The sequence below is a fragment of the Lates calcarifer genome, linkage group LG17 (assembly GCF_001640805.2).
Source record: "Lates calcarifer isolate ASB-BC8 linkage group LG17, TLL_Latcal_v3, whole genome shotgun sequence".
Classification (NCBI taxonomy): domain Eukaryota; kingdom Metazoa; phylum Chordata; class Actinopteri; family Centropomidae; genus Lates; species Lates calcarifer.
The window spans coordinates 52,171-78,186 of record NC_066849.1 but is presented as its reverse complement, the minus strand read 5'-3'; the positions used below and the strand labels follow the sequence as shown (position 1 = coordinate 78,186).

The following is a 26,016-nucleotide window of genomic DNA, read 5'->3' as shown; positions in this document are numbered from 1 at the left end:
ACACACACATACACACTGCTGACACACACACATTCACATACCTAACTCTAGTTGTGGTCAAAGTTCACAGTCCATAGGAAGGTTGTCACAGCAATCTGGGTGTGTGTTAACTGCTGTGTAGTAATCAGCAGTTTTCAGCCAGTTCTTGTGTAAGTATACTCCATACTAGAAGCACAATCTCACATGACCAATCACAGAAGCTGTCCTCCCACCACATCTGTTGGGGGACAGACCAATCATCTGAGCTATATAATCCACCTGCACTCCCTCCAAAGCCATCAAAGTTAGTGTCTGACCATGGATATCTGGTGCTGGGATTATTAGGCTGTTTTTGCATCTTTCCATTAAGAAAAGTTTGTTATTCAAGAGATGGTTATCGCATTGTGGCCAACAAGCACCTGCTCTCACATTGGACACACACATCATAGTGTGCTTATATGAGTGTGTAGCTAGCTACCCCCACCACTCTTCCCCCTCTTCCATGGCTATTGCTGCTCAGAGGAGCGCTGGTGGTGGCAAGCGCAGGGATGTCATGTCCCGGTTTAACCTGGCTGCCTGTAGGTTCACAATTTCAAGGAAGGACCCCCAACCCCTTTGCACCATTTGCATGGGTGTTAAGTATGCCCTGGCATTGCTCACAGAAGCTGGTTCGTGCAAGCACTGCAACTCCATGTGTCAGCAGCCTCAAGAGACAACCCCCACCTCTCTGATGCTGCAATGAAGCTCCCCCAGCAAGTGCTAACCTGCTGTGGTGGAGGATGCCGATACAGATCTCCCCACTCTGTTTAATCAGCTCCTCGACTGAAGGGACGAGTGGTGGATGAGGATGATGATGATGATGATGATGATGATGATGTTAATTTGGATTTCCTCAGAGAAAAGAATGAGGACAATGATAAGGATGCCATTCTCCCTCTTGTCCAGTAACCGCAGCCCATTGCAGCTCCATTGGTGGGAAGACTCAACCCTCTGCTGTGCAGGCTGCCAGTTGGCCTGCATCTCAGGATGAAGGGAGAAGAGAGAGTATATATATACTATAGTATATATATGATGGTATAATTCTGGCCTCTCATGTCCTAGCTAAGCAACTCTTGCAGTTCTGCTGTTTAGACCGGAAATTGCAAGTGATGAGTCATTTACCTCTTCCATGGCCATTAAAAATCTAAATGTGGTGACTCTGCTGACAGCTTATCAGGCTGCGCTTTTCAGGATGGGTCACCTTCAGGATAAAGGTTCTCTGAGTCTGGCTGCATGGGAGGAAATAGTCAGGCACCACTTCTGCAGAAAAACTGTTTTTCAATTGTTTGATATCAATATCAAGAAGTGTGCTAATAAGTATATTAATACAAAAACTTTCAGTCTAATAGCTTCTAATTTAAGGGATCTGGTTCTCCACTGTAAAGAAACACACTCAAATTCTGTGTCTAAATATATATTAAACTATGGTCTATAAACAAAAAAAAAAAAAAAAAAAAGATGTATAGATGATCAAGCTAACACGATTAACTAGCAGCTGGTAAAATGAGGAGAGTAATATGGTGGAAGCAAATAAGTTTAGGGCCATGACTGTATTATCACATTATCACCAAATCCTGTGATGTCTATGAATGAGATTTACTGATGAAGTGTACTTATTTCGACATCAACCCAGTCATGAGCAGTTAATGAAAATGAAATGTTTAGACTACTTGACAACTGGAGAAATTATCTGTATCGGTTTCCTGGTGATGGTTCTGTAGGTGCATCTCAGCAACTCAGCCGCTGGCCGTCAAAGACTGTCCTTTGGCACTCTGATTGGGGGCGGGGGAGCTGGATCATACAGCTCAGTTGATTGGTCTGTCCCCTGATAGACATGGTGGTAGTGGAGTTTCCATGATTGGTAATGCTAGATGGCACCTCCCCTAGGAAGATACCTTCACTGAGTTTTAAGAGAAACAAGGTTACCCTGGTAACCAAACATTAGTGTGTATGTGAATGGGTGTGAATGTGGCATGTGGTTTAAAGCCCTTTAGATGGTCGACAGGACATGAAAAGCACTATATAGGTGCAGTCCATTTACCAAACAAATCTTCAGTTAATCATTTTATTAGAAACTAGTCTCTGCACTTTGATCTGGACCCTTCAGATCCCTTGGGGTTCTGAGACCCAGAGGCAGTTGCCCTTTGTATGTAGACGTATGTTGTGTAAAATACAGGATTTGTTGTTATTGGTGATAACCACATTGTTGCTGGCTAACTGCTGATGATAGCCTTACTGAAGGCTACGGATCAAGAGATCAAAAACTAAGCCTGGAGAGGCTGCACACTCAGGCTGTCCTGCCCCAGTGACAGCAGGTAATGAATAGATTGTTCTACCCCTTTCAGGATAGCTCCTATTCATGCTCATACAGTACTGAAGGCCATAGGCAGGAGCCTCATGGACAGCCAAACTGTACCCACCACGACACTATTATTGTTCTTCTCAGCTAGAGTGCTCATCGTCTTAGCATCATCATCAGCACCACTTTCAGTATAGATCCCAGAGTTCCCCATCTTGCAGTAGTCATTTGAGTATATGTTTAAGGGACTCACTCCCATAATACCAGACTTCATATATTCAAACCTGAGAGAGTACTCATGGGATGAAAATTGCCAAGAAAACCTCCTCCCAGATGACAGATGGCTACAGAAAGATTCAAATTTTGGATCCTGATGGATCACCTCAAGTTAGAGGAAGCTCTATTGGTTCACTGATTCCTACAGTAACCCAGAGTTTCCTCTCTAAAACACCCTGGCTGCACTCAAACCAGTTAGCTCTCTAGCAGATTGCTGAGCTAATGGATGGACCAAATATCACAGGTGGGGACATCAAGGCATTTAGAGTGTTTGCTCTGTGAGTACACTCACTAGTGAGAATGTTGGAGCAGTTGCGCCAGAAAGGTGAGGTGGAACTGGAATGCGGCTCCCACAATTCTAGCTGCTTGGAAAAAAGGATGACACAAGGTTAGCTAACAGCTCATGGAACCAATAGCTCATGGAAGGAACCCCAACAAGGTCCAAGACCACGAAAAGAGCTAAGCTGCTGTTCAAATGACCACTATCCTCCTCAGCAGAGAGTCACAGCCTCCAGATATACGATCAAGGCTCCCATCCCTAGAACAAAGGTGAAGATGTACTGTCCCTAGTGCAATAATGGAACCCACACTCAGTAACTGCACAAACTCTAAGTGTCTGACTCAACAGCAGAAGGAAAACTGGATTAGGGAGAACAATGGATGCTGGTGCCCTGGTCAAGACCATTATGCACAAGACCAGACACTTGATAGCACTCCAGGACATCTCTGAGAGGTTTCCTGGGAGACCAGAGAAAGCCCAGGATCAGACAGAAGCTCCAAATTTTGTCCTGCTCAAGACAGCCAATGCAGCACTGCACATCAACAGGCTTTTAGGAGGTCGTATTATAATCCTAAAGCTCACTAAGGTCCTGCTGAAGAACAGTCCCTCCCAAATTGATCATCCTGTAGATAGCACTGCAGGCTCAATGCAAATGACACTTGACTCTATTGTTCGCAAACAACATGAAAACTTTAAAGGATATGGCTTTCCATCAAACTGGAAGAATGCTGCTTAGCCTGGCAACATAGCTTTAAAACATATAGGAAAGCCCTCTGTAACACCAGAGCTACCTAATACTCATCACTAAAACAACCCCAGGCTGCTTTTCAGTAGCCAGGCTGACAGTGTCACAGCTCTATTGATCTATTCAGAGCAGTCTCGTCATTGCTGTGCAACATTTGACCTGCAGAAGTACACCAGGGACAACAGCCACCACAGGGATGTCACCAGAGAGGCAACTGAAAGGTCTTTTAATGTGGACAACTACATGTTGAGTTTAACTTCCTGATTAATATCCCCCATTAAAGGCTGAGCCCCAGATTAAAGGACCTTTGCTGTCCAGATTTCCATAATCCAGTCATGTTATGAACACCTAGCAGTTTGTCCTTGCCAACTCCTGTAACTTCTCATCCCTAATCATAGGAGCAGCAGAGAGTAAAAATTACTGGACAGAGACATTGTTCTTTTGAGTGCTAACATGTTCCAAACCTGTAAGTGTTACATTCTCATTATTTGTGTGTAATATGACTGCAACTGTATGTTGTGTAAAATGTTGTTAATAGTGATAAACCACGTTGTTGCTATCTTACTGTTGATATTAGCTCTATTGAAGGCTGTAATGTCGATTACATGCATATTAATCTGATCGCTAGCATTATTATAAATTGGACTGGTAATCACTACATATATTTTCTATTAAGGAAGTGTCTGTGCAATAGCTGATTGATGCCTGTGACATTACTTTAGTATGTCACACTGTTTACACAATGTTTATTGATATTTTGTGGAGGCTTCCAAAACTGTCTACTGCAACGCATCCTTGCATACTCAGTTGGTATCAGATATCAGGGAGATTGAGTTTTCCTATTTTGTATGTTCTCCTTTGTTCTAGCAGTATCTAATTTATATGCATGTGGGGGTGAATCTACAATTATGTGCATATATGTGGGTAAATGTATTCATTTCTATGGGTGTACGACGTATGGCTAGTAAATAACAAGACTTTGCTCATGAGGAAAAAACCATGTGGTTCACAGTCACACTGAGTGTTATAATAGGTTGGGTATTCACACACAGCTGCTGTAAGTTTCCAATAAGTGATGTATTTAGTTCACTGCAGCTACTGATTGAAGTGCATGTGTTTTTGCTAAGGCATTGGAAAATGATTAAAAGTTGAGCATTAACTTGAAATTTTTTGGTGAAATTGAACAAAGCAGCTGAATCTTTTGGTACGTTGTCTGGGGAACACTGCATGTCACGTGCACGTGTGTTTGAATGGTACAAAAGATTTAGTGAAGGCAGAGAGGATGTCCAAGATGATGAACGTTCTGGTATGCCTATGCACATCAAAAACTTCTGAAAACATTCAACAAACTGAACAAATCATTCAAAATGATCAACGACTCTGTATAAGAATGATAGCAGAAGTGGTCTCCATCTGAGACAACTGAAGAAGACCTACTGCACTGCTTTGATCAGTGGAAGATCTGAATGTTGATGCAGAAGATCACTTTGAAAATTATCATTCAGTGTGTGTAGATGTGCCGTATAAGGTAAAGAAGCTTGACCATAAGTTCTAAAATGGACAATCTGCATATGTTTGAATCCTGTAAACAGCTGTAGAGTGTCATAACAGGATATGGCTACTGGGAGATTGGCCAACCATTCATTGGCTGGGATTAGCGTTTCCATGGGCTAACTGTAATTTTCAGTGGCCAAGGGGTGGATGATTACATTAGGGTTAGGGTTAATTATGACAACGTGAATCAGAATATAAATCAGTCTTCAAACTGAGCCACACCACTTTACTCACTAAACTGCTGCAGCTTACACACTGCTCTTTAACATTATATACAGATAAGAACAAAATTATTAGCCCCCCTATGAAAATGTAATTGTTTTAAAAGTATTTCCCAAGTGCTGTTAAACAGAGTAAAGAAATTTTAACACAGTTTACTTTGCACACAGAAATTATTCCACAAAAACCAAAAACTACCAGGGTCAAAATTATTAGCCCCCCTGATGCTAACAGTCAATTGTATATCCTTTTTGCTGGATAACAGCCTGCAGTTGTTGACTGTAGTTTTCAACAAGTCTCTGACACATCTGCTGAGGAACCCCCGCCCATTCTTCTTTAGCAAATCTCTCAAGCTCCTCCAGATTTGATGGCCTATTGGCATGGACCTTCATCTTCAGTTCACCCCACAGTTTTTGCAGGTAGCAGCCTCTGATCACCAAGAGGAGCCCTCACCTGCTCCATTCATCTCCATATTATCTGGCTCTCTCTCTCTGTTCATAAAACAGCCAAACCAGGCCAGTTTTTAAACTGCCATACTTGTGGTCATTTTTCACTTTATCTACACAAATGACACATGTCTGTGTTCAGTAAAGTCTCCTGGTGCTGGTAGTCACCTCATTTCATTGATAGCAGCTATGGTTTTTTAATCAATAACACAAATTCCAGAGGTGGGTTGAGCCACCTCTCAGTACTGTGTGACTGTGAATGAGGGCCAGCTTACTGCAGCTGCCTGTACACAGGTGATGGACATTTGGTCATTAAGACCTCCTCTGCTCTCTGTGCTGTTTACACACACACATTTACACATGGGCCATTCTCATTGATGGGCTTCCCCTACACACATTTAAACTAACCTGTTTTAACACACACATATACACGCACACACATGTACACACAACTGACACCTGCACATTAACACACTGGTCATTTTAATTGGTGATTTACCCTAACACACACCTCTCCTTTGAACTGTTTGTCCCTCACCTCCTCTCTCTCTCTCTCTCTCTCTCTCTCTCTCTCTTGCTCTTTCTCTCTCTCTATCACTCTCTCACTCGCGCACACACACATCCTGCATACTTTCTGCTATAGAAACCATTCAATTATCAAGAGACTTAAACTATTTACATTTGTGCTTATTCAACTCTTTACACTTTTTAAAATGTTCAACTTTGCTATTGCAATTTTGCTATTCAACTGAATAGTTCAGCTGTTGGTTTTAACTTTCAGCTTCTGCATCTACCCTCTCTCTCTGCTCATTTCCACCACTTTAATCACTGCTTCAGAAATTACTTTTGATTTCCAACTGACTTCCAACTTCTATGTTTTTCTTCTTCATTCCAACAATGATTTCAGCCATTTCCAGCATTGTTTCAGTGATCCATTCAGCGCTCAGCATTCACACGCATTTTCCACAGGAAATGCATTTTCTAGTTTTAAAATAAAGTTACTCCCGATTCGATATACCAGTAACCCTCAGGCTAGATCAGGCATCAGATGTTTGTCTGAAAACGTGACAAATTATGTGGTGTGAGTACAAAGTAGAAGCCATATACAAGAGGAATATAATATGACTTACAACTTGTTCCGTCTTGTTGGAAGTCTTACGTCGGTGTGACTTGTGGAGGTAAGGCTTTTATTCTGAAGGATTCTGGACGGAAGAGTTATTTTGCCGCTGCCGGCGGGCGGAACCGTGGAAACATGGATGGTTTGGGTGTGGAGGTAAACGCATAGCTCAGTACTTCAAAGAGTCATTTCACTAAATACGCTGACAATGTCCCGACCCAGAAGAGCGGATAAGGTGGAGTCTCTTGCGGGATTCAGGACAGAGAAGACGGAACCGACCGTTCCTTACGGTCTCCTGAAGGCGGCCAGGAAAAGTGGTCAGCTCAACCTGTCCGGCCGAGGGCTGACAGAAGGTAACTTTGACATATTAGCTTGCATAGCTACAGCACCACTTAATGTGTACCACTGTCTGAAGTTTATTAACAGGTTATTAACAGGTTTCACACGTAGCACACTGCGCATTGTTGAAGCTAATAAAGCAACCTTGTGATATTTACATTAAGTTTCCTTTTAACCATGTAAACGTGTGTGTGAGTGAGCGAGAGAGGGAGACCGTGTGTTTGTAATTGCTATATTAGCACTCGTCTCAGTCCCTCAGAACGTGTTCCGCCTAAACATTGACACACCAGAGGAGGCCCAGCAGAACGTCTCTTTCGGAGCGTCAGATCGCTGGTGGGAACAGACAGACCTCACCAAACTACTGCTCTCATCCAATCTGCTTACACAGCTGTCTGGATGACATTAGACTGCTGCCTGGGCTCACAACACTGGATGTAAGTAACACCACCTGAGTCAGATCGTACCATAGATATGTTAGTGGAAAAAAAGCACATCCAAAATAACATGTAATATGATTCTAGCCTAACTCGTTAACTTTTTAACACTACAACCTACTGTCACACTAAGTCACAATTTTTTGGCATTTATTTATTTATTTCTATATTACTTAGTGGATATTGATGAAAGTAGTGTTATTGTCAGATAATTTTAAATTATCAGAAACATGAGGACATTTTGATTTTAGCTGATATAAAATGTTCATTTGCTCTGGCAGCTCCATGACAACCAGCTGAGCAGTTTACCCAGTGCTTTGGGAGAACTGCAGGAACTCCAGCAACTGCGACTCAGGTACAGACACACACTGCAGATCTAATAGCCAGTGTATCCAAGCTTTTGAGCATTTGAGTATTAGAACATGATGTGATGATTATGTTTTTGTCATAGAATACATTTCAGATTTTAAAACTCTCTATATACAGTATACACATTTAGAAATGTCCACTTAAGGAAGTACTGCCCAGAGAGAAGAAGTCCACAGTTACTACACAGAATGTTAAGTATCTTAGCTGTTCCTAGGACTGCTGGACAGGACTTTTGTACAGAGAACTCAGATGTTGTTCCAGGAATCTGCTGTGCCTACTCATCTTAGCTGCTCTGATGCCTGACAGGAGCTTCCATGTTGTGCAGAAGCAGGTTATTGGCCAGTAGTTGGATGGTACCGCTCCCTTCTGGGGGTTCTTCATGATCAGGACTGTCCATCCTTAGGTTAGTCACTCTGGGTGTCTGTCATCACGATGGTTACTGGATCCTGTTCTGGGAGATTGCTGTGGTCTGCTCTTAGATCCACTAGCCACTGAGCTATCGTGTCGTGCAATGCGTCTTGCCACTTAACAGTCATAATAGATAATAGTCCACTGGGGTGCCAGGTGTCCAGCTTTGGCATGATCTTCATTCTCAGGTCAGCTGCGCTTATGCTAAGGGAATCACTGGGGCTTGGTACCTGATCTCTGAGTGTGGAGATGATGATATCTCACCCCTGATCCGTCGTCCTGGTTCTCCGTAGCACATTTGTTGTATCTCATCAATCTCTAGCAGTTGCTGTTTTAGGCTTTTGGAACACTGAGCTAGGAGTTGTTTCTTTGTCAGCTGGGACGTTGGGTTTTTAAGCATCTATATGTTTCACAACAGCTGCATATAGCCCTTCTCACTTGGGTTGCTAGTACAGTAGCATTGCAACAGATCCATATTCTTTGGTCTAGTCCATCTATGTCTTGTTCCAGTAGCCCATTTTTCATCAGTAAGCCCTGGCTCCCCAACCCCTGACGTGGACCTTGTTGACCCAGGTGACGAGTGAGCCAGTATGACTCTATTTGTGGTTTCTCTTGTATTTGTTGTTTGAGGTAGGCTGATGGCATTAAGGACTTTGTGTAACGGGTCCACACTGGACATACATTACCATGCCCTGACTGGCAATTGAACCCTACTCTTTTGTACCAAAGTCAGTAGTGTTAACCACTAGCATAGACGATATTAAAATTTAATGTCTCGATTATTCTGGCAAAATTTTGCGATTAACAATATTATTTCCATAATCATGAAAATTTGCTTTAAACTCTTCAAATGGCTCTAAAACACACTGAAATTACTTTACATTACATTTTGTTTAGAAACAAACATTTTTTGCTGCACAGATAGAACATACCTTTTTTTGTGAACATCCTTTTTAGTGAAAACCAGTCAAACAATTTTAGGTAATTATAAATCATGAGGTTCCCCTGCAAAAGTATAGGAAAATTAATATAATAAGCTAAGTCAAATGAGAATATTGATTTTCTGTCAAATTTCTGTCAAATTAATTTGAACTGTTCCTTATGGGTTGTGGCCACAGTAGTAAATTGCGTTAACGTTAGCTTGATTCACTAGTGACTAAAACAACATCACAACGTAGCAAACATAAACGTCAACATTAGTATAACTAAACCAACACTTGCTACATTAAGTAACTGACGGTAAAGTTGGTTAACCTCACCTGGAGCTCTTTGCTTTGGAATCCATAGATTCACAACCAACTAGCAGAGTCTGGATCTGAATCCATTTCCACACATCCAATTTAAATTTCTTTTGCGGGATACAATGGGCAAACTGAGCCTGTTTTGCAGTAACTGGAAAGATACAGCTCCCCCTTGTGGCAATTCAGTAAATCAATACAGCACTGTATGTTGGAAAGCTGGACAGCTTCTCTGTAAGTCACTCAAGAGGATATTAATGATTATGGCCATTCATGATTATCCCAATGATGGAAATTTACTACGATCAACTTATTGTGAGTGTTTTTTATGGCGATGGATGATAAAATTGTATATCGTCTCATCCCTATTAAGCACTGAGCTACACACACGGAGAAGTGTGAAGGCATTGAGCTGTCTTTCTCAGGTTTTCTCAGAAGTGATATGTTGCATTTACACGGGAATTGCAACATTCTGTGTGCATGCCACATCTATTGAAGGCAGAGTGGTGATCACTGTAACCTTTAGGAACCATGACAAAGATAAACAAACACTAAAGATGTGGTCTAAGTTGTCTCTTTCCTCGATTCCATTGTGATTCAGATCTTGGATACACACACATTCTTTGCCCTGCATTATATTAGCTCATTGTTTCCAAATTGCTCAAAGTCAACAAATCTGGTGGCACCTCTGGCCTCCACTGTGGTGCCACATCACCCACTATGATTTAACTGGTTTAGATAAATAACCCTAGATTTCTAGTTAAGCTCCACAGATCTCTGACAGCAGTTCTAAGTTCCTAACTGGGACTAACAACAGAGGCAGAAAATGAATAGAAGATGTATTTAAGATTTTAATATAAATTGAAATCTAATAACGTGTTTCTTCTCCTGTGTGGCCAGTCATAACCAGCTGACATCACTGCCAGTGGAGGTGTGCACTCTGCAGAACCTCCGTAGCCTCACAGTCCAGCAAAACCTGCTGGAAAGCCTGCCAGAGGAACTGGGACAACTACAGAACCTGACCGAGCTGGTAACTAACACAAACTGTATGTAGTATATTACACCCACCAGGATCTTTCTACCATTGTGTGATTGGCTGACGGATGTGTCCTGTTTGTTTGGATTGGTTAAAGGACCTATCCAGTAACCATCTGAAGGGCCTGCCATCCAGCCTGGGCTGTCTCACATGCCTGCAGAAATTGAACCTGAGTCATAACAACCTCAGCTGTTTACCTGACAGTCTGGCCCAGCTCACAAGTAAGATGACTTAATGTCAGCTTTTCACTTAATGTAAACTAAAATTTGAAATACTGGCCTTTATTTACCTCTACGATAGAAAGAACCAAACCTCATTTGAAATAGGCCTATATTAAGGAAAGTTTTTTTTTTTTAGAAATGCTCTGAAATTATTTGTGAAGGAGAATAGTATTTGTGTTAAAACAAGAAAGTGAAACAGCAGAACGGTGAGTGAGACATAGGGCAGTTGTGAGACTGCACCGATTCCAAAGACTTTAGTCAGTTATCCCTTTTTACATATACACATATATTAAAGAAAACTTTGGTTTAACCTCCCGCTGTTTCATTCATGGAGTGTTTGGTTATATGACTCGGCTCTATCTAGGGCTGCGTACCGAATTAAGCAATATTAACCGAGAGGGTGTGCTTTAACGTCATTTGAGCATGACAGTGATGCAGTCAGGATCCAGGCGCTTGCTTCAGTGTAATATTGCGATTATACAACTATTACCAACAAAGCAAAGTGTATAATCAGAATCTGTTCATGTTGAGGAGCAATTTGCTCTCAAAATGAAAAGGTTTTTGTGAGTGTTTTTCCCCGTTTCCATGGAAGTACATGGGGTCTGACTAATAACTGGACACAATCAGTCATGTCAGTGGACTCCTTTTTGTAATGGAACCAAGTTTACCACTACAGCAAATAATCAGAGCCTTAGTAACGACCTAGCAACAGAAATGATTTTCTAGTTCCAGATGAGTGAACTCTGAGCTGACGTTAATGCTTTATCAAGGTCTCGGACTTTACCGAACTAAATCAACAGCCTACAGCACAAATACATGCTTAATTTTATCAACCACGTTATAACAAAGACGCTGCATTTTTTAATCACACAGATGTAGCTTCTGCAACCGCAAACTTTTACATGAATTTTAAGTTATAGCGCCGTGTCACCGACACAGCTGATGGAGAAAGCAGAGGAGCTTGCACAGAGGTCCACAAGCATCACTGAAGTGCTCAAATGATGTTAAAGCACACCCTTGAGTGTAATATTGCGATTTACCAAGGACTTAATCACGTGATTGAGATCTGTTAATGCTGCCGGTGATTGGCTGTAACGTTACACACGGTAGAGGCATGTAGGGAGAATACTTACCTGGTTACGCCCACAGACCGGTTCACGTGTATCTGTGTTGTGAACTACAGTATATGTGTGTGTGTGTGTGTGTGTGTGTGTGTGTGTGGTGTGTGTGTGTGTGTGTTGAAGCGGTTCAAAAATGCGACCAAAGTCAAAAGTGGTCCATTTAGCAAGACTGATGCAATAGTACGTGATGTAATATTAGCAAAAAGGACATCGTTGCTAAGGCAACACAACCAATTTGATGAAGTATTGGAACGTGCACGGAAACAATTTACGAGCAGAAAGTTGCTCCGTGTTCAACTGCAGGAAGATTTAAAGGTGCTTAGTCTGCAGCAGTGAACATTAGACGCTGACTGTCACTTGTTCTTTTGCACTGAAAATTATTTGTTGTATATTTTTTATGTTGGAAAGCTGCTTTCAGTGGAAAAATGCCAAAGATGAAAAATAAAACTCCAGATTTGTACCATAATATGTAATGTCATTTTCTTTGTTAGAATTGATTTAATAACATTAGTGTCGAAAAAAAGTATTGTTCAGGAGCCGTTATCGAAATCAACGTATCTGTATCGAAAATGTTTGAACGATAGCTCTAGCGCATATTAACATTTAGCGCGACTCCGACACGTCTAAGCAGACATCTCTCAAGCAGTTGTGCTGAGAATAAATTACATTTGTTGGTTCATAAGGTTGGTGCTTTATTGTTGTTTGAATGTAGGCTGTTTGAAAAAATATGCCCGGTAGTTGTTCTACAGTACTGTGCAAAAGTTTGAACACAAAGGTAAAGTGAGAATGCTGTCAAAATAATCCATGATCAATTTTTATTCATCAGTTAACCTCATGTGAAGTGTAGTTAACAGAAGAATCTAAATCAGATCAGTGTTTTTCTATCACTCCCCTCCTCCCTTGTGTGTGGTGTATTGGATTGGCCAAATGTAGTAGCTTGTTGGATGAAAGTTGAGCCAGTGCAACATTTTTGCCGAATGGCCCTGCATTGTTTTTCTATAACCCTCTGCATGAACCGGTTCCTTTCAAATAAATGTGAGGTCTGCATATGAACGCAACACAATGAAGACACCAGTATGTGCTAAACAAACTATTTGATCTGATGTGTCATCTGATCACATGTAAATTCAAAGTTTTTCAGGTTGCTATGAGTTGGCCAGAATCCAGCCAGCCAGTTGACTTCTGACTTGATTTGACAGATGTTAAGCTGCTGGATTGCAGCAAAAACCAGCTGACAAACATTCCTGCCAGCCTATCAGAGATGCTTGCTCTGGAGCAGCTCTACCTAAGACACAACAAGCTCCGCATCCTCCCACAGCTCCCTGCACCTGCACTCAAGGTAACCAGAGCAACATGCTCGAGTTGAAGTCAAGTTTGAAACTTTGTGTGGTGTGAATAATGCTGATAGCATTACGTATCTAACTAATTTACTGAGCCTTCTGTCTGTTGTTTCTGACACCTGACATCCACTCATGGGGCAAGAGTGCAGTGAAAAAATAATACAGATACAAGTCTGGAACTTCATGTTCACATTAAACGTTAGAATTAGAATGGGGAAAATGTGCATCTCAGTGACTTTGAGAGTGGCATGGTTGTTCCAGTGAGCAGCATCCAGGTTTGCAGATGGAAACTCCTTGATGGTGGGAGAGGTCAGATGAGAATGGTCAGACTGGTTAGAGCTGACAGAAAGGCTCCAGTAACTCAGATAACCACTCTTATAACTGTAGGAGCAGAAAGTATCTCAGAATGCAAAATACCTCCAACATTGAAGCAGATGGACTACAACAGCAGAGGACTACAGCAGGTTCCACTCCTGCAGCAGGGAATAGAAATCTAAGGCTGCAGTGGACACAGGCTTACCAAAACTGGACAGTTTAAGACTTGACCGGTAACTTGATGGATCTGGGTTTCTGCTGAGGCAGCAGGTGGTAGGGCATCAACAGAATGAATTCTCGGACCCAGCCCGCTTTGTGTCAACGGTCCAGGCTGCTGGTGGAGGTGTAATGGTGTGGAAAATTATTTTTGGCACACTTTGGGCCCCTTAATACCAATCAATAGTTGTTTGAATGCGACAGTCTATCTGAGTATTGTATCCCTTTACTGTCAGAACTGACCATTTTCTACTGGCTTCTTCCAGCATGATAATGCTCCATGTCATAAAGCAAAAGTCATCTCAAACTGGTTGTATGAACATGAAAAAACTGAATCTAATAGAATACCTTTGGGATGTGATATAACGGGAGATGGACAGCATGAATATGACAAATTGCAGAAAACGATGCATTCATGTCAACATGTAGGCGAATCATCTTATGGAATCCATGCCATGAGGCACTGAAGCTTTATTGTTCCTAATAAAGCATTTGAAGAGTGTTATTAAAAAAAAACGTGATTATAAATAAATAAATACAAATAATTTGCCTCTGTTTATTTGATGTGAGACAAATACCCAATTTACTTGAAAATATGTGTGTATTTTCTATGTTTATTGTGACTAAGTATCGATCATTAACATGGTCAGTAAAAGAATTTCCATCCATTTTAGGCCAAAGAATGTCAGAACTTGCATCTACCTTGCCTTAAATGTTGTTCATACATTATTGCATCAAGAAATATAATTTTGTGTATGTGTGCAGGAGTTATATGTTGGGAACAACCAGATTGAGCAGCTGGAGACCGAGCAACTGGCCTGCCTGGCAGTCATCTCTCTCCTAGAACTCCGAGACAACAAGATCAAAACTCTGCCTGACCAGATCACCTTACTGAGCACGCTCACACGCCTTGACCTCACCAACAATGACATTACCACGTAGGTCACTGGCATCATGACACTATGACCAGTTAACTATTTGTGCCCATTAACAAAACTGAACACAAGATTGAAATATCCAGTGAGTAACAAATAGAACCACTAGTTTTTGAATTATTTGCACTTTGATCATTCTGTGCTCAGCAGAATTTCACCAGGTAGACTCTAGAGTCAGCCACTGGAACACATTTATGTACACATGTACTCCTGCTTTATATTTCAGTGCAGCTGTACATGTAGGCATGTATGCATGTGTTGGTTTAAGCTAACTCAGCTATGTTGAATCCTCCAAAGCAAATGTTAGCAGCTAAGACTTTTTTCATGTGAATTGGTGTTTATCTCTGTCAGTCTTCCAGCATCTCTCAGCCTGCTGCCCAATCTGAAGGTGTTACTGTTGGAGGGAAACCCGTTGCGAGGAATTAGGAGAGATCTACTCAGTGTAGGTGACACACTGAGGACACGAACACAAGGAATCTGTAGTAAGACAGATTTGAGAACTGAAGAAATCTGAAAACAATTCTTGACAAACTAATGTAATTAATTATGAATATAAAATACAATGCCAGATTGCGTAAGTATGAGAATAACAGTTCCATGTCTGGGATAGGAAAATTAAATCATAATAGTACACCTCAGATGTCGCAGTTAGTAAGTTTAGTGATGGTTCTGTAAATTTCAGTGTCATGTTTCCTGGAAAAACCCTCAAATCAGCTGGTAGTGATCACGTACTGCTTCAAAAGAACAAACATCCATATTCATTTTCTAACTGCTTACACTCTTCTGTTGTCCTCATCACAGAAAGGAACCAATGAGCTTCTGAAATATTTAAGAGGAAGAATTAAAGGTAAAGTTCACTTTTTGTGCTGACTGAAAACTATTTTGACCATTGACGCTAAAAGGGTTGAAACGGTTTCATCAAACACCTGTACACTGGTGCTCATCAACACTGATGCAAAGACTGTGAGCCACATCAAAAAAAATTTCCATTGCCTTATGATGGACTGTTAAGTTTTTTGGACAGTAGTTGTTTCAGCAAAGATCACAAAGCCACAGAATGAGAATGACTTCCTGTCCCCATGCTGAATTTCCCTGGATGTGTTCATCAGTTCCACTGAGAATAACTGCAGCATTTATGAACACATCCTTGCTAACAATAGCAGCAGCACAAACAGGCATGTCTTAAGTTGTCTTGATTATCTGAGCATGGAAATTAACAAAATAATGTCAGCTCAGGATCCACTAACTAGCTTTTTCATAGTTTTTAACCACATGTCATGATTGTCATCAGTAAGTTCAGGGGATGTGCATAGCAAGTGGCGCTCAGGGCTGACAGGTACAAGGACCCCTGACCTGTCCCAGTAGGACTTTCTTATGAAGCAGGACCATCAGAACATCTAGCTAGAGACTGTAACTCAATGGTGTGTAGCATTTACTACACACCACCTTCGAATTTTATCTGGTGCAGCCTAAACACAGGCCCTTCTAAGAGGAAGGCTGAAAGGGTGTAAGACATCACAGACAACAGTTAAAGACATAGACATAGAAAACTCAAGCCACTGAGAACAGTCCTGAGATGTGGTGATTTTGGTGAAGTGGTTAGACATGCAGGTCCACAGGAATACATTTTTTGAAGAGTCAGTGGAAGGCCAGAGAAAGATTGATAAAGACACTCACATCTGATACCAGAGAGCATCTTTGATCAGAGACAGGGGTTACCATCCCTCCCCACTACAGGTGATTGAAGTTCTACATTGTGAGATGTGGTTTAAAATTCTGAAAAAGCTAGTAAGTGGACCTTGATTAGGATTATACACATACTGTATCTTTATGTGTGCTGGAAGTTTGTCACTCAAACTGTAAATTCAGCCACTGACAAAAGTAGTGAGAACTGTTCAAATATAATAATATAATTTATATACGTCAGACACCACCAGACCCTCTTCTGTCACACAGTTATCCTCTATTATCCTCTATTTGCCATCACAAATGTTGTAAGGACAAATATCACAACACAGACATAGCACTTTGTTTGTTTGTTACATTAGCTGCAGCAAAGCTAAGAGCAGATGAGATAGTTCCTCAAAGCTAGAACTAACAGGACAAAACAATACTGACTGACTATATCTGTTGTAGCCTCTCTTTTTATGTTTACATTCCATTGGTTTCCTGCCATTACCCTGGCTGCCGTCGAATAGTCAAAAAAAATCTCCTTTTCTAACCACCTTTTCTTGACCTTGATGAAAAACGACATGAGGTCAAGGAAAGATGTGAAGGAGAACTGATAAGGGATTAGGAAAAAGAGAGCTGCGGTATTTAGAGAATCTGACTGCACTTACACTAGCCGAACCATGTCACAAACATGAAATATGTGCTCTGTTGAATCTACATGTACGTGGATCTGGCGAGGTGTAACTACGATGGTGCGTCACTTTAAATGCTGCTGCTGCAAGGAATTATGGGATGACATTCTCTCCTTTCGTAAAGGAAGGTCCAGTTTATCATATGCTAAAGGAGAAAAGATAGGAAGCACCGAAGCTCCTTTCTTTAACATTTAGAGAATTCAACCAGCTCTTATCATGGCTGCCGCTGAGGTACTTCTGGATCATTTCACTCATTTAGGAACCTTCCTAAACAAAAAGGACCACTGGACCGTTGCCTCTGTCTCTGCTCTGTAATCTTGCCATGCACCAGAATTTATCTTTCTCGCTCCCAGTGCCTCCTTCACACCTGTCCTTGCCTGACAGTACCCCCCCACTTGGTGTGCACGAGTACGAATGCCATGATTGGCTGGAATGGATCACACCGATCACTTCATTTATCCAATTCTAGAGCCAGGGCTGTACAGAAACACCTGATTCTGAACACACACAGAAGGGACAGCTAGAGGACTGTAAGGAGACATTCCCTGAATTTGAATAAAAGTGCATTTGATTATACTTGCAGGTAATTATGGGGATTATAAGTAGAGGAAAGTGTTAAGTAAAATTGAGTTTTGCAGAATAAAGAGTTTATATTAAGTTGATAATTACATTTTAGCACCTAATATACCAAATGAAGAGCACAACAGAGTGACACCCTGTTTAGTCTCCGCATACTAAACTGATTTTTAAGCTATTCCAGTCCTAAAGTCTCTGACTTCATGCACTGCACTAGCTGTACTGAATCTGTTGGGTATACCTGTTCCTTCTCGTGGACGAAAATATATTCTGCTAACATCTCTCAGTCTGCTTAATTTGATTCTTTTCTATATCAGCAAAGTTTAATTTGTGTGTCTGTGTGTGTTTGTATTTGTGTTTGCAGAGGAGCCTGAGAGAGCAGATGAAGGACCTACAGCCATGACGTTACCCAGCCAGGCCAGCGTCAATTTACATAACATTAAAACTCTCAAGTTATTGGTGTACAGGTTAGTGATACACAGTTGTGTCATATACACACACTTGTGTTTCCCAAGTCGAGAAAGGAAAGTTGGCACTCCTTAAAAACAGTTCAAGAATCATCTTCTGTCATTCTTTTTGGTCAATTTATTTGCAATCAATATGCATTTTGACATGGCTTCCTCCCACAGTCCAAAGACATTCACATTAGGTTACTTGGTGACTCTAAATTGCCTATAGGTGTGAATGTGAGTGTGAATGGTTGTTTGTCTGTATATGTTGGCCCTGCAATGGACTGGTGATCTGTCCAGGGTTTACCCTGCCTCCCACCCAGTGTCAGCTGGGATAGGCTCCAGGCCCCCTGCGACCCTTAGAGATAAACGGTATAGATAATGGATGGATGGACGCATGAAGGCTTCATCAGGGCATAGCAATGCACAGTTATGTAATTGGGTGTAAAGATGAGTGATATTTGTAAAAATGAACTAGTGAAAATGATCTCATGTTACAAAGCACAGCTTGTAAGTTGTAAAGTTGGTGGAAGGGGTCCCTGGTTAACAAACACGGCTCTGACATCCATCCATCCATTTCCTACACTGTTCCCTATTCAGGGTAATGGGTTTGATGCTGGGTGGTGTTTATAAACAATGTCTCCATTACATAGTTTGTTACATTTAAGTTTACGAGTTTATTTGTATAATGTAACATGTCCTGCACACTACATAATCTAGTCACAGTTCTTTAACCAAAATATAGTGGGCTCGGAAAGAATTCAGACCCCTTCAGTTTTTTTCATGTTTTGTGAAGTTGCAGCCTTATAGCCAAAAATTTAGGAAAAAACGTTTCCTCCCTTATCAGTCTACACCCAATGTCACATAAGCACAAAGCAAAAACTACATTTTTGATTTTTTTTTGTAAATTTACTTGAAAGGAAAAACTGAAATATCACATAACAACCTTTACTATGACACATGAAATTTGGCTCGTGGTTTTTTTGTTTGTTTGTTTTTGCACCGTTTCCCTGTGCAGTGAGGTATTGTTAGTAACATTTCAGGTTCACTCACTTTCAGTTGGACCTCCAAATAAAGTAGTTTAGATTAGCTGCACAAATCTGATCATCTGTTCATGTTTTGTGACCCACCATACTTGTGTCCCCAGACCTCAGTAATTACTTTGGTGAGTACAGTTTTATTATGACTGATTGCTGAAGTTGTACTAAACTGAAAACATATTTTAAAGCTGCATACAGCTGGACAGTTGGATATTAATAGTTACTGATGTAAGCATTAAAGTGACTTTCACATTTGGTTCAGTGTGTATATCAGAATGTTGCTAGCCTAAGAGACAAATTATTGTTAGTTACACTGTAGTTACAGTACAACAACTAGAGTGTAACTTGTTGTGTGTTTGTGTTCAGTGAAAAGCAGGCAGATGTTATTCCAGATGAGCTGTTTGATGCTGCAGCAGATCAAGGTGTTACCACTGTTAACTTCAGCAAGAACCAGCTGACCTCCATACCTCTCAGGTACACACACAATATACACAGCCAAATTTACAGTCACACACACCCACACTCAGCATGGATGGTACCAAAGATTAGGCTTGCCTGAGATGATGCAATGCATGCCAGATTTAGATTTTTGCCTGGCTTCATCCTGACTTTCTCTGACAACATGTAACTGGCTCTCAGCTGATCTGAGAGCTGATGCGTTTAGATGTTGACTCAACATAATGTTTTTTATAAACCTCTCATATAGAGATTTAGATTTTTTCAGACATATTTTGAGCTGTGAAGGTTTATTCTATAAACAGTTATTCTGTGTGGTTGATGGTGATTCATCAGGCAGAAAGGGTGGATACATTCAGCTTATATTACAGATAGTTCTCAGAAACTGCCATCTGTGATAGTTGTAGTCTACTATATGAATATTACTTATTTAGTATTATTGAATACTCAGCTATTCAATTCATGTTTTGAATTTCTTTAGTTTGAGAGGAACAGGTCCAGCAATCAGGTCAGGTTGGATGATTTGCAGTATATACAGCAGGCTGATAAGACAGTTGCCCTGTGCGGGAATTCTAGCCCGTCTAAACCTTGATGCAAAAATAATGTAGTAATGTGGAGGTTAAACACTGGTGTGATGATCACAGTTTGCTGTGATTTTTGGTTTTTGTCACTGCCCCTGCTGCTGCCACATGCTCTCATCTGCTTTCCAGGTGCAACACAGTTCATCGCAGTTCAGTTGTATCACAAAAAAGCTGTTTGAACAAATTTGATTACCAGACTAATCATGTGTGTGTGTGTGGTGTGCACAGACTGGTGGAGCTCCACTCTTCACTATCAGATGTCAACCTGGGTTTCAACAGACTGACCTGCTGTTCTCCTGATATCTGCAAATTACTGCAGCTGATACACATTGACCTCAGGTACATACATACACACACACACACACACACACACACACACACAGATCAGCACACATAGATTTACAGTATATTTACATTTAAGGCTGTTCCATAAAATTCAGTAATGTATGCTTACAGTTTATTAAGTTTTTCTTACATAGTATTCACATGAAGGGTTGTAACTAATAGTTTTTCAATTCATCAGTCACTTTATTGTGAATTAATCAGCCCATTATTTTCATGTAAGCAAATAGGAATCAAAGGATGACATAATGTTTTGTCATTTTTGAAATGGCTTGGATGCTATCACAATGTGAAAAACTACATTGTAAAAAAAAAAAATCTACATTGTACTTAATAAGAGAGGATGGAAACAACAATCCTCTATTAAAGTACAGAAAATAAAATTACAAGAAACCACTGTTACAAAACCAGATGAAATAGTCTTTTGCAGAGTTTTACAAATTTTTATATAAGAATATGGACGCCTGCTGCAATGATGCAGAACTTGAATAGTTTCTAAACCACATAAAATTAACTGATTAACTGATTGATGGATTCAACAGCTAAGGAGTTACAGAAGCTCATCACTAGAACAACCAAAGTCCAGGCCAAGATGGATGTATTAATGAATTTCATAAAAACTTTTAAAGACCTGCTTGCCCCCTGCTATTAAAAGCATTCCATCATGCCTTAGAATTTTAAACTATGGCACCATCTTGGACAGAAGCAACTACAGTGGTAATTCATAAAGAGGGTAAACACCCTATTGAATGTCAATCCTATAGACCAATATCACTGCTGAATGGGGAGTTCATCAGATAATTACCCAAATTACACACCCTGATCAGACCGGATTTATCACTGGAAGGTATTATGGAGATAACATGCAATGTCTATTAAACATAAATTCACATCAAAAAGATAAGAAATTAGAGTCAATGATCATATCCTGCTCAAAAGGTATCTGATCGAGTGTCATGGCGATATTTGTTCCAAACATTAAAGCAATTTAGATTTGGCCTTAACTTTATAAATTGGATACAAACGCTTTATTCATCCCCACAAGTAGCTGTCAAAGTTGATGGGTATAGATCAGGAAGATTCTCAGAACAAGGATGCAGACAAGGCTGCTCTCAGTCACCCCTGCTGTTTGCTATCAGCATTGAACCACTGACCCAGCTTATTAGGGATAATAATAACATAAAAGGAATTGTAACAAACAGAGAAGAGCACAAAATATCACTGTACGCAGATGATGTATTACTGTATTTAACAGAACCCACATCAACAATATTGCTAAAGTAGCTCATTCCTTGATATGGGTATTACTCAGGATACAAGGTAAATGTGGATAAAACAGAGGCTCTGGATGTGAATGGTACAGTTTCAGAAAATGTTAAACTACAGAGTGGGTTCAGGTGGCCTAAAGAAGGCATTCAATATCAGGGCATTAATATCCCTCCATCTCTATATAATCCCCCATAGAAAGATTTCTAATAGAAATACAAATGAACAAAGGAGATAAAAAAAATAATTAGTAAATTATATCATATATTTTTGAACATGCATAATCCCATACAGATAAAGCAGAGATGGGATGCATAAATGAACAAGAGTATATCAATAAATACCTGGAAGGAGATGAGCACTGAAGCACAAACTCAAACTCATGGAGGAAATTCAAATGGAAAATAATAATCAGATTTTCCAGGACACTATAAGTAATAGCCAAGATGGGCCCAACATATCCCAGGTTATGCTGGAGAAACAGGGGACCACAGATCGCTATTTATTCTGGTGAGAAGTGTTTGCTGCCCTCAGAAAAGTTTTCAGACAGGATTTACCACAGAGCCCTTTGGTATTGCATAACTGGGAGCAATACCAAAGGTCATGGACAGGAGGGCCAGGAAATACCTCTTAAATATATTGCTCACAGAGGCATTAAAATGTATGACCACCAGATAGTTGAAACCAGACCCCCCTACATATAATGTATGGATCCAAAAAGTATGGGATCTATACCAGATGGAGCAAATTACATATTCATTAAGGCTCCAAAGTTTCACTTTTACCAAACAATGAAGCCCTATTATGACTTTATTAATACAATGAGGCTGTTGCCCACCTGCTTGAGTCTTACCTACTTATGTTTCCTGTGCATGCACTATATACGCCTATAACATCTCCTTTAGGAGTGGATATTGTGCCTGTAATTTTGTCTAAGCTATCACACCTTGGAGTGGATAGTTTTCTGTGATAAGAGAGGATGCATAGAGTTGATTAGATTAGTGAGAAGTGGGAGTGATGTTCATAACTAAGCCATGGAGACAAACATTCAGCTGCAAAACATGTTGTAAACATGTTCTATCACTTTATCAGTATTTTACAGCACACCACTGTTCACCAGCAGCGGTGTGGCTGTCCTGTCATGTTTAAATAGAGCCATCACAAAAAATTACTTAAAGGAGAATTACACTTATTCATTCAGTTATCCAGTCAGCCAATTATGTGGCAGCAGTGCAATGCACAGAACCATAGCAGATACAGGTCAGACCTTTCAGTTAATGTTCACATCACACATCAGAATGGGTATAAATGTGATTCATTGACTGTTGGTAGATGGGCTGATTTGAGTATCTCTGAAACTGCTGATCTCCTGGGATTTCCATGCTCAACAGTCTCCAGAGTTTACTCAGAATGGAGCCAAAAACACAAAACATCCAGTGAGCAGCACGTCTGTAGGTGGAAAGGCTTTTTTGATGAGAGAGGTCAGAGGTTAATGGCCAACAGCATTAATCCATGTACCCAACCTGCCTTTTTTCAACTGTCCAGGCTTGTGGTGGAGGTGTAATGGTGTGGAGAATGATTTGTTGGCTTTGTTAGGGCTAGTTAATACCAGTCAATTGTGATGCAGTCATGGCAACATGGACCAAAATCTCAAAGGAATGTTTCTAACGTCTTATGGAAATCATACCATGAAGAAAGCATAGAGTTTTGAAAGCAAAGGGAGGCCTCACTAATGACCCCTCAGTCATTAGATAAAGCCAGCAGTGTTACAGAGTCCATTTCTGAAAGGGCTTAGGAACTGGATAGGAATTGGATTTTGATACAGAACCACTAGTAGATGGTTTCATATTGCATTTATGTCCTGTCTGTTTTTTTCTTTCAGGAATAACCAGCTGAGTGATTTACCATCCGAGATGAAGAACCTAACTAAACTACGCTCCATTATCCTCAGTTACAACAGGTAACTTAGTGTTTCAGGACCAGTTCAATTACCAAATGAAATCCTTATCATCTGTTGGAATCTGTTGTTGTGAAAATGAAGTTCATATAACCACCAAACACACACATCAGTGACTTCAGTTTCATTTTGTCTGACAATGAAGTGTGTCAAAATGAGCGTCAGTGGGCCGTCTCAGGTCCACCTAGCGCAGTCAGTGTGCTTTACTTCTGGATTTCAAATTTTGTTTTATATTTCATGATGTTTCATCAGGCTCATAGAGCATGTATTTACTTAGGTTTTCTGTGAAAATACTGATTCTAGAGGATCAATCACAGCTGTTCATTACAGTTATTGGTGGATACTATATTTGAACACACTGTCTACAGAATAAATCAAACACAAATCCATGTGATCGTAATCACGCAAAGGTAAAAAAAAAAAAAACATTTTAAGAGTTTAAAGACTTGCATTTAGAACACACTATGAAATATGACCTCAGATGGATAATTTATATAAATGTGAAAATGTATGTATAGCTTCATACCTGACACCACATGTACATCATGTGTCAAATAACTTCTTGCTTCCCTCAGCTGTGTCTCTTCCTCTCATCTTGTCTCCTTCCAAATGGGATGTAAGAGAGAGATGAGTAAGAGACACTGATGTAGGACTTGTATTCAACAAAAGAAAATCCTTGTCACTCCAGCCTCATTTTAAGGAAACAATTACTGGCAGCACATAGCGCATCAAGTGTCCCATAAAATGTAGAAAAAATTCAGCAAGCTTTTTGAAGAACAACACCAGACACCTGATGCTGTTGCTGCAATAATATTTCATCATCTAGGTGTTGCAGAATGTGACTAATAGATAATTAATACACGTTTGTTGACACGAGGGGGCAATAACAAGAAATGCTCTGCTGATATTACAGGATTGATAGAGTTTTGGAGAGGGTACCTCAGTAGCCCAGAATGAGCCAATATGCACTTGGAAAATCAAATAAGTAATAGAAAAGTGTTGTTATGATTTAATGATGTTTCATATGAATTACACATCTTTTGTTTTTACTATCCCACCAAATCAGCTGACCAATCAATAAACAGTAATATATCTGCATGGATCCATTAGCAGGTTGCAGTTTGTCATAGTCTTTGTACTGATCACAGGTTCAAGTCCTTCCCTGAAGTCCTCTATCAGATTGCATCCTTGGAGACAGTGTTGCTTGGTAACAACCAGGTGGGTGTGGTGGACCCCAGTTGTCTGATGAAGTTGGCTCACCTGTCAACACTGGATCTGTCAAACAATGACCTGCTTAACATCCCCCCTGAACTGGGCCTATGTTCCAGCCTCAGGTAAGAGGCACAGCTGTGCAAAGAAACAAAAGGCTGCACACTGTTCTGTACCTTCATTCTTGTGTCTAAACTCCTCCACTGCAGCTGACCTTTTACTTCCCACTCAGACTGCATCATTTATTATTATTCCTGGTTAATAGTTTCTTACGTTTCCTTTCAGAAACCCACAAAAAATCAGTTAAATCATGAGTTTGTACACTGAGTCCCTACCTAAAGCACATTCTGCCTTGTTAATGTACATAGCTGCGGTTTACCTGTGTATATTTTTGATTTTTTTTTTTAATCAGTCATTGTAAAATCTGGGTGAAAATCCCAAACACACAACAAGTTGAAGCCTGCTTCATCCTTCAGGTGTCTCAGTCTGGAGGGGAATCCTTTCCGCACACCCAGAGCAGCCATCGTGGCCAAAGGAACAGACGCCGTGTTGGAGTACCTCCGCAGCCGCATACCAACTTGAGCCCTGACCTCAGCTCAGACAGTTCCACCACCATCATAAGAACAGACCTTTCTTTATTTCTCCCTCTCTCTGTGTGTGTGTGTGTGTGTGTGTGTGTGTGTGTGGTCCACAGTAAAAAAAGAACCAATGTCAAAAGCACTTGTCTTAATAAAGTTGTTGCTAAGAATTAAGGAGTGGTGTGAATTATATAGTGTAGCAGCACTGTAGTAGTGGTAGTAACAGTTCATTGCCAGTGCAAGCTCTGTAAGAAGTACAGCTATAACATATCA

The 26,016-nt window shown here is 40.5% G+C and overlaps 1 protein-coding gene across 1 annotated transcript; it reads left to right on the top strand.

The window, feature by feature from the left end:
• Positions 1-7,053: 7,053 nt before the first annotated feature.
• Positions 7,054-25,913, top strand: lrrc40 (leucine rich repeat containing 40). The gene is given in 16 exon segments (XM_018701877.2): positions 7,054-7,307; positions 7,545-7,687; positions 7,689-7,727; positions 8,009-8,082; positions 10,643-10,772; positions 10,876-10,999; positions 13,320-13,459; positions 14,757-14,929; positions 15,278-15,368; positions 15,728-15,773; positions 18,230-18,332; positions 19,721-19,828; positions 20,620-20,730; positions 23,882-23,959; positions 25,105-25,290; positions 25,642-25,913. Coding segments are annotated over 16 exon segments (1,797 nt in total). The 5' UTR covers positions 7,054-7,162; the 3' UTR covers positions 25,748-25,913.
• Positions 25,914-26,016: the final 103 nt, after the last annotated feature.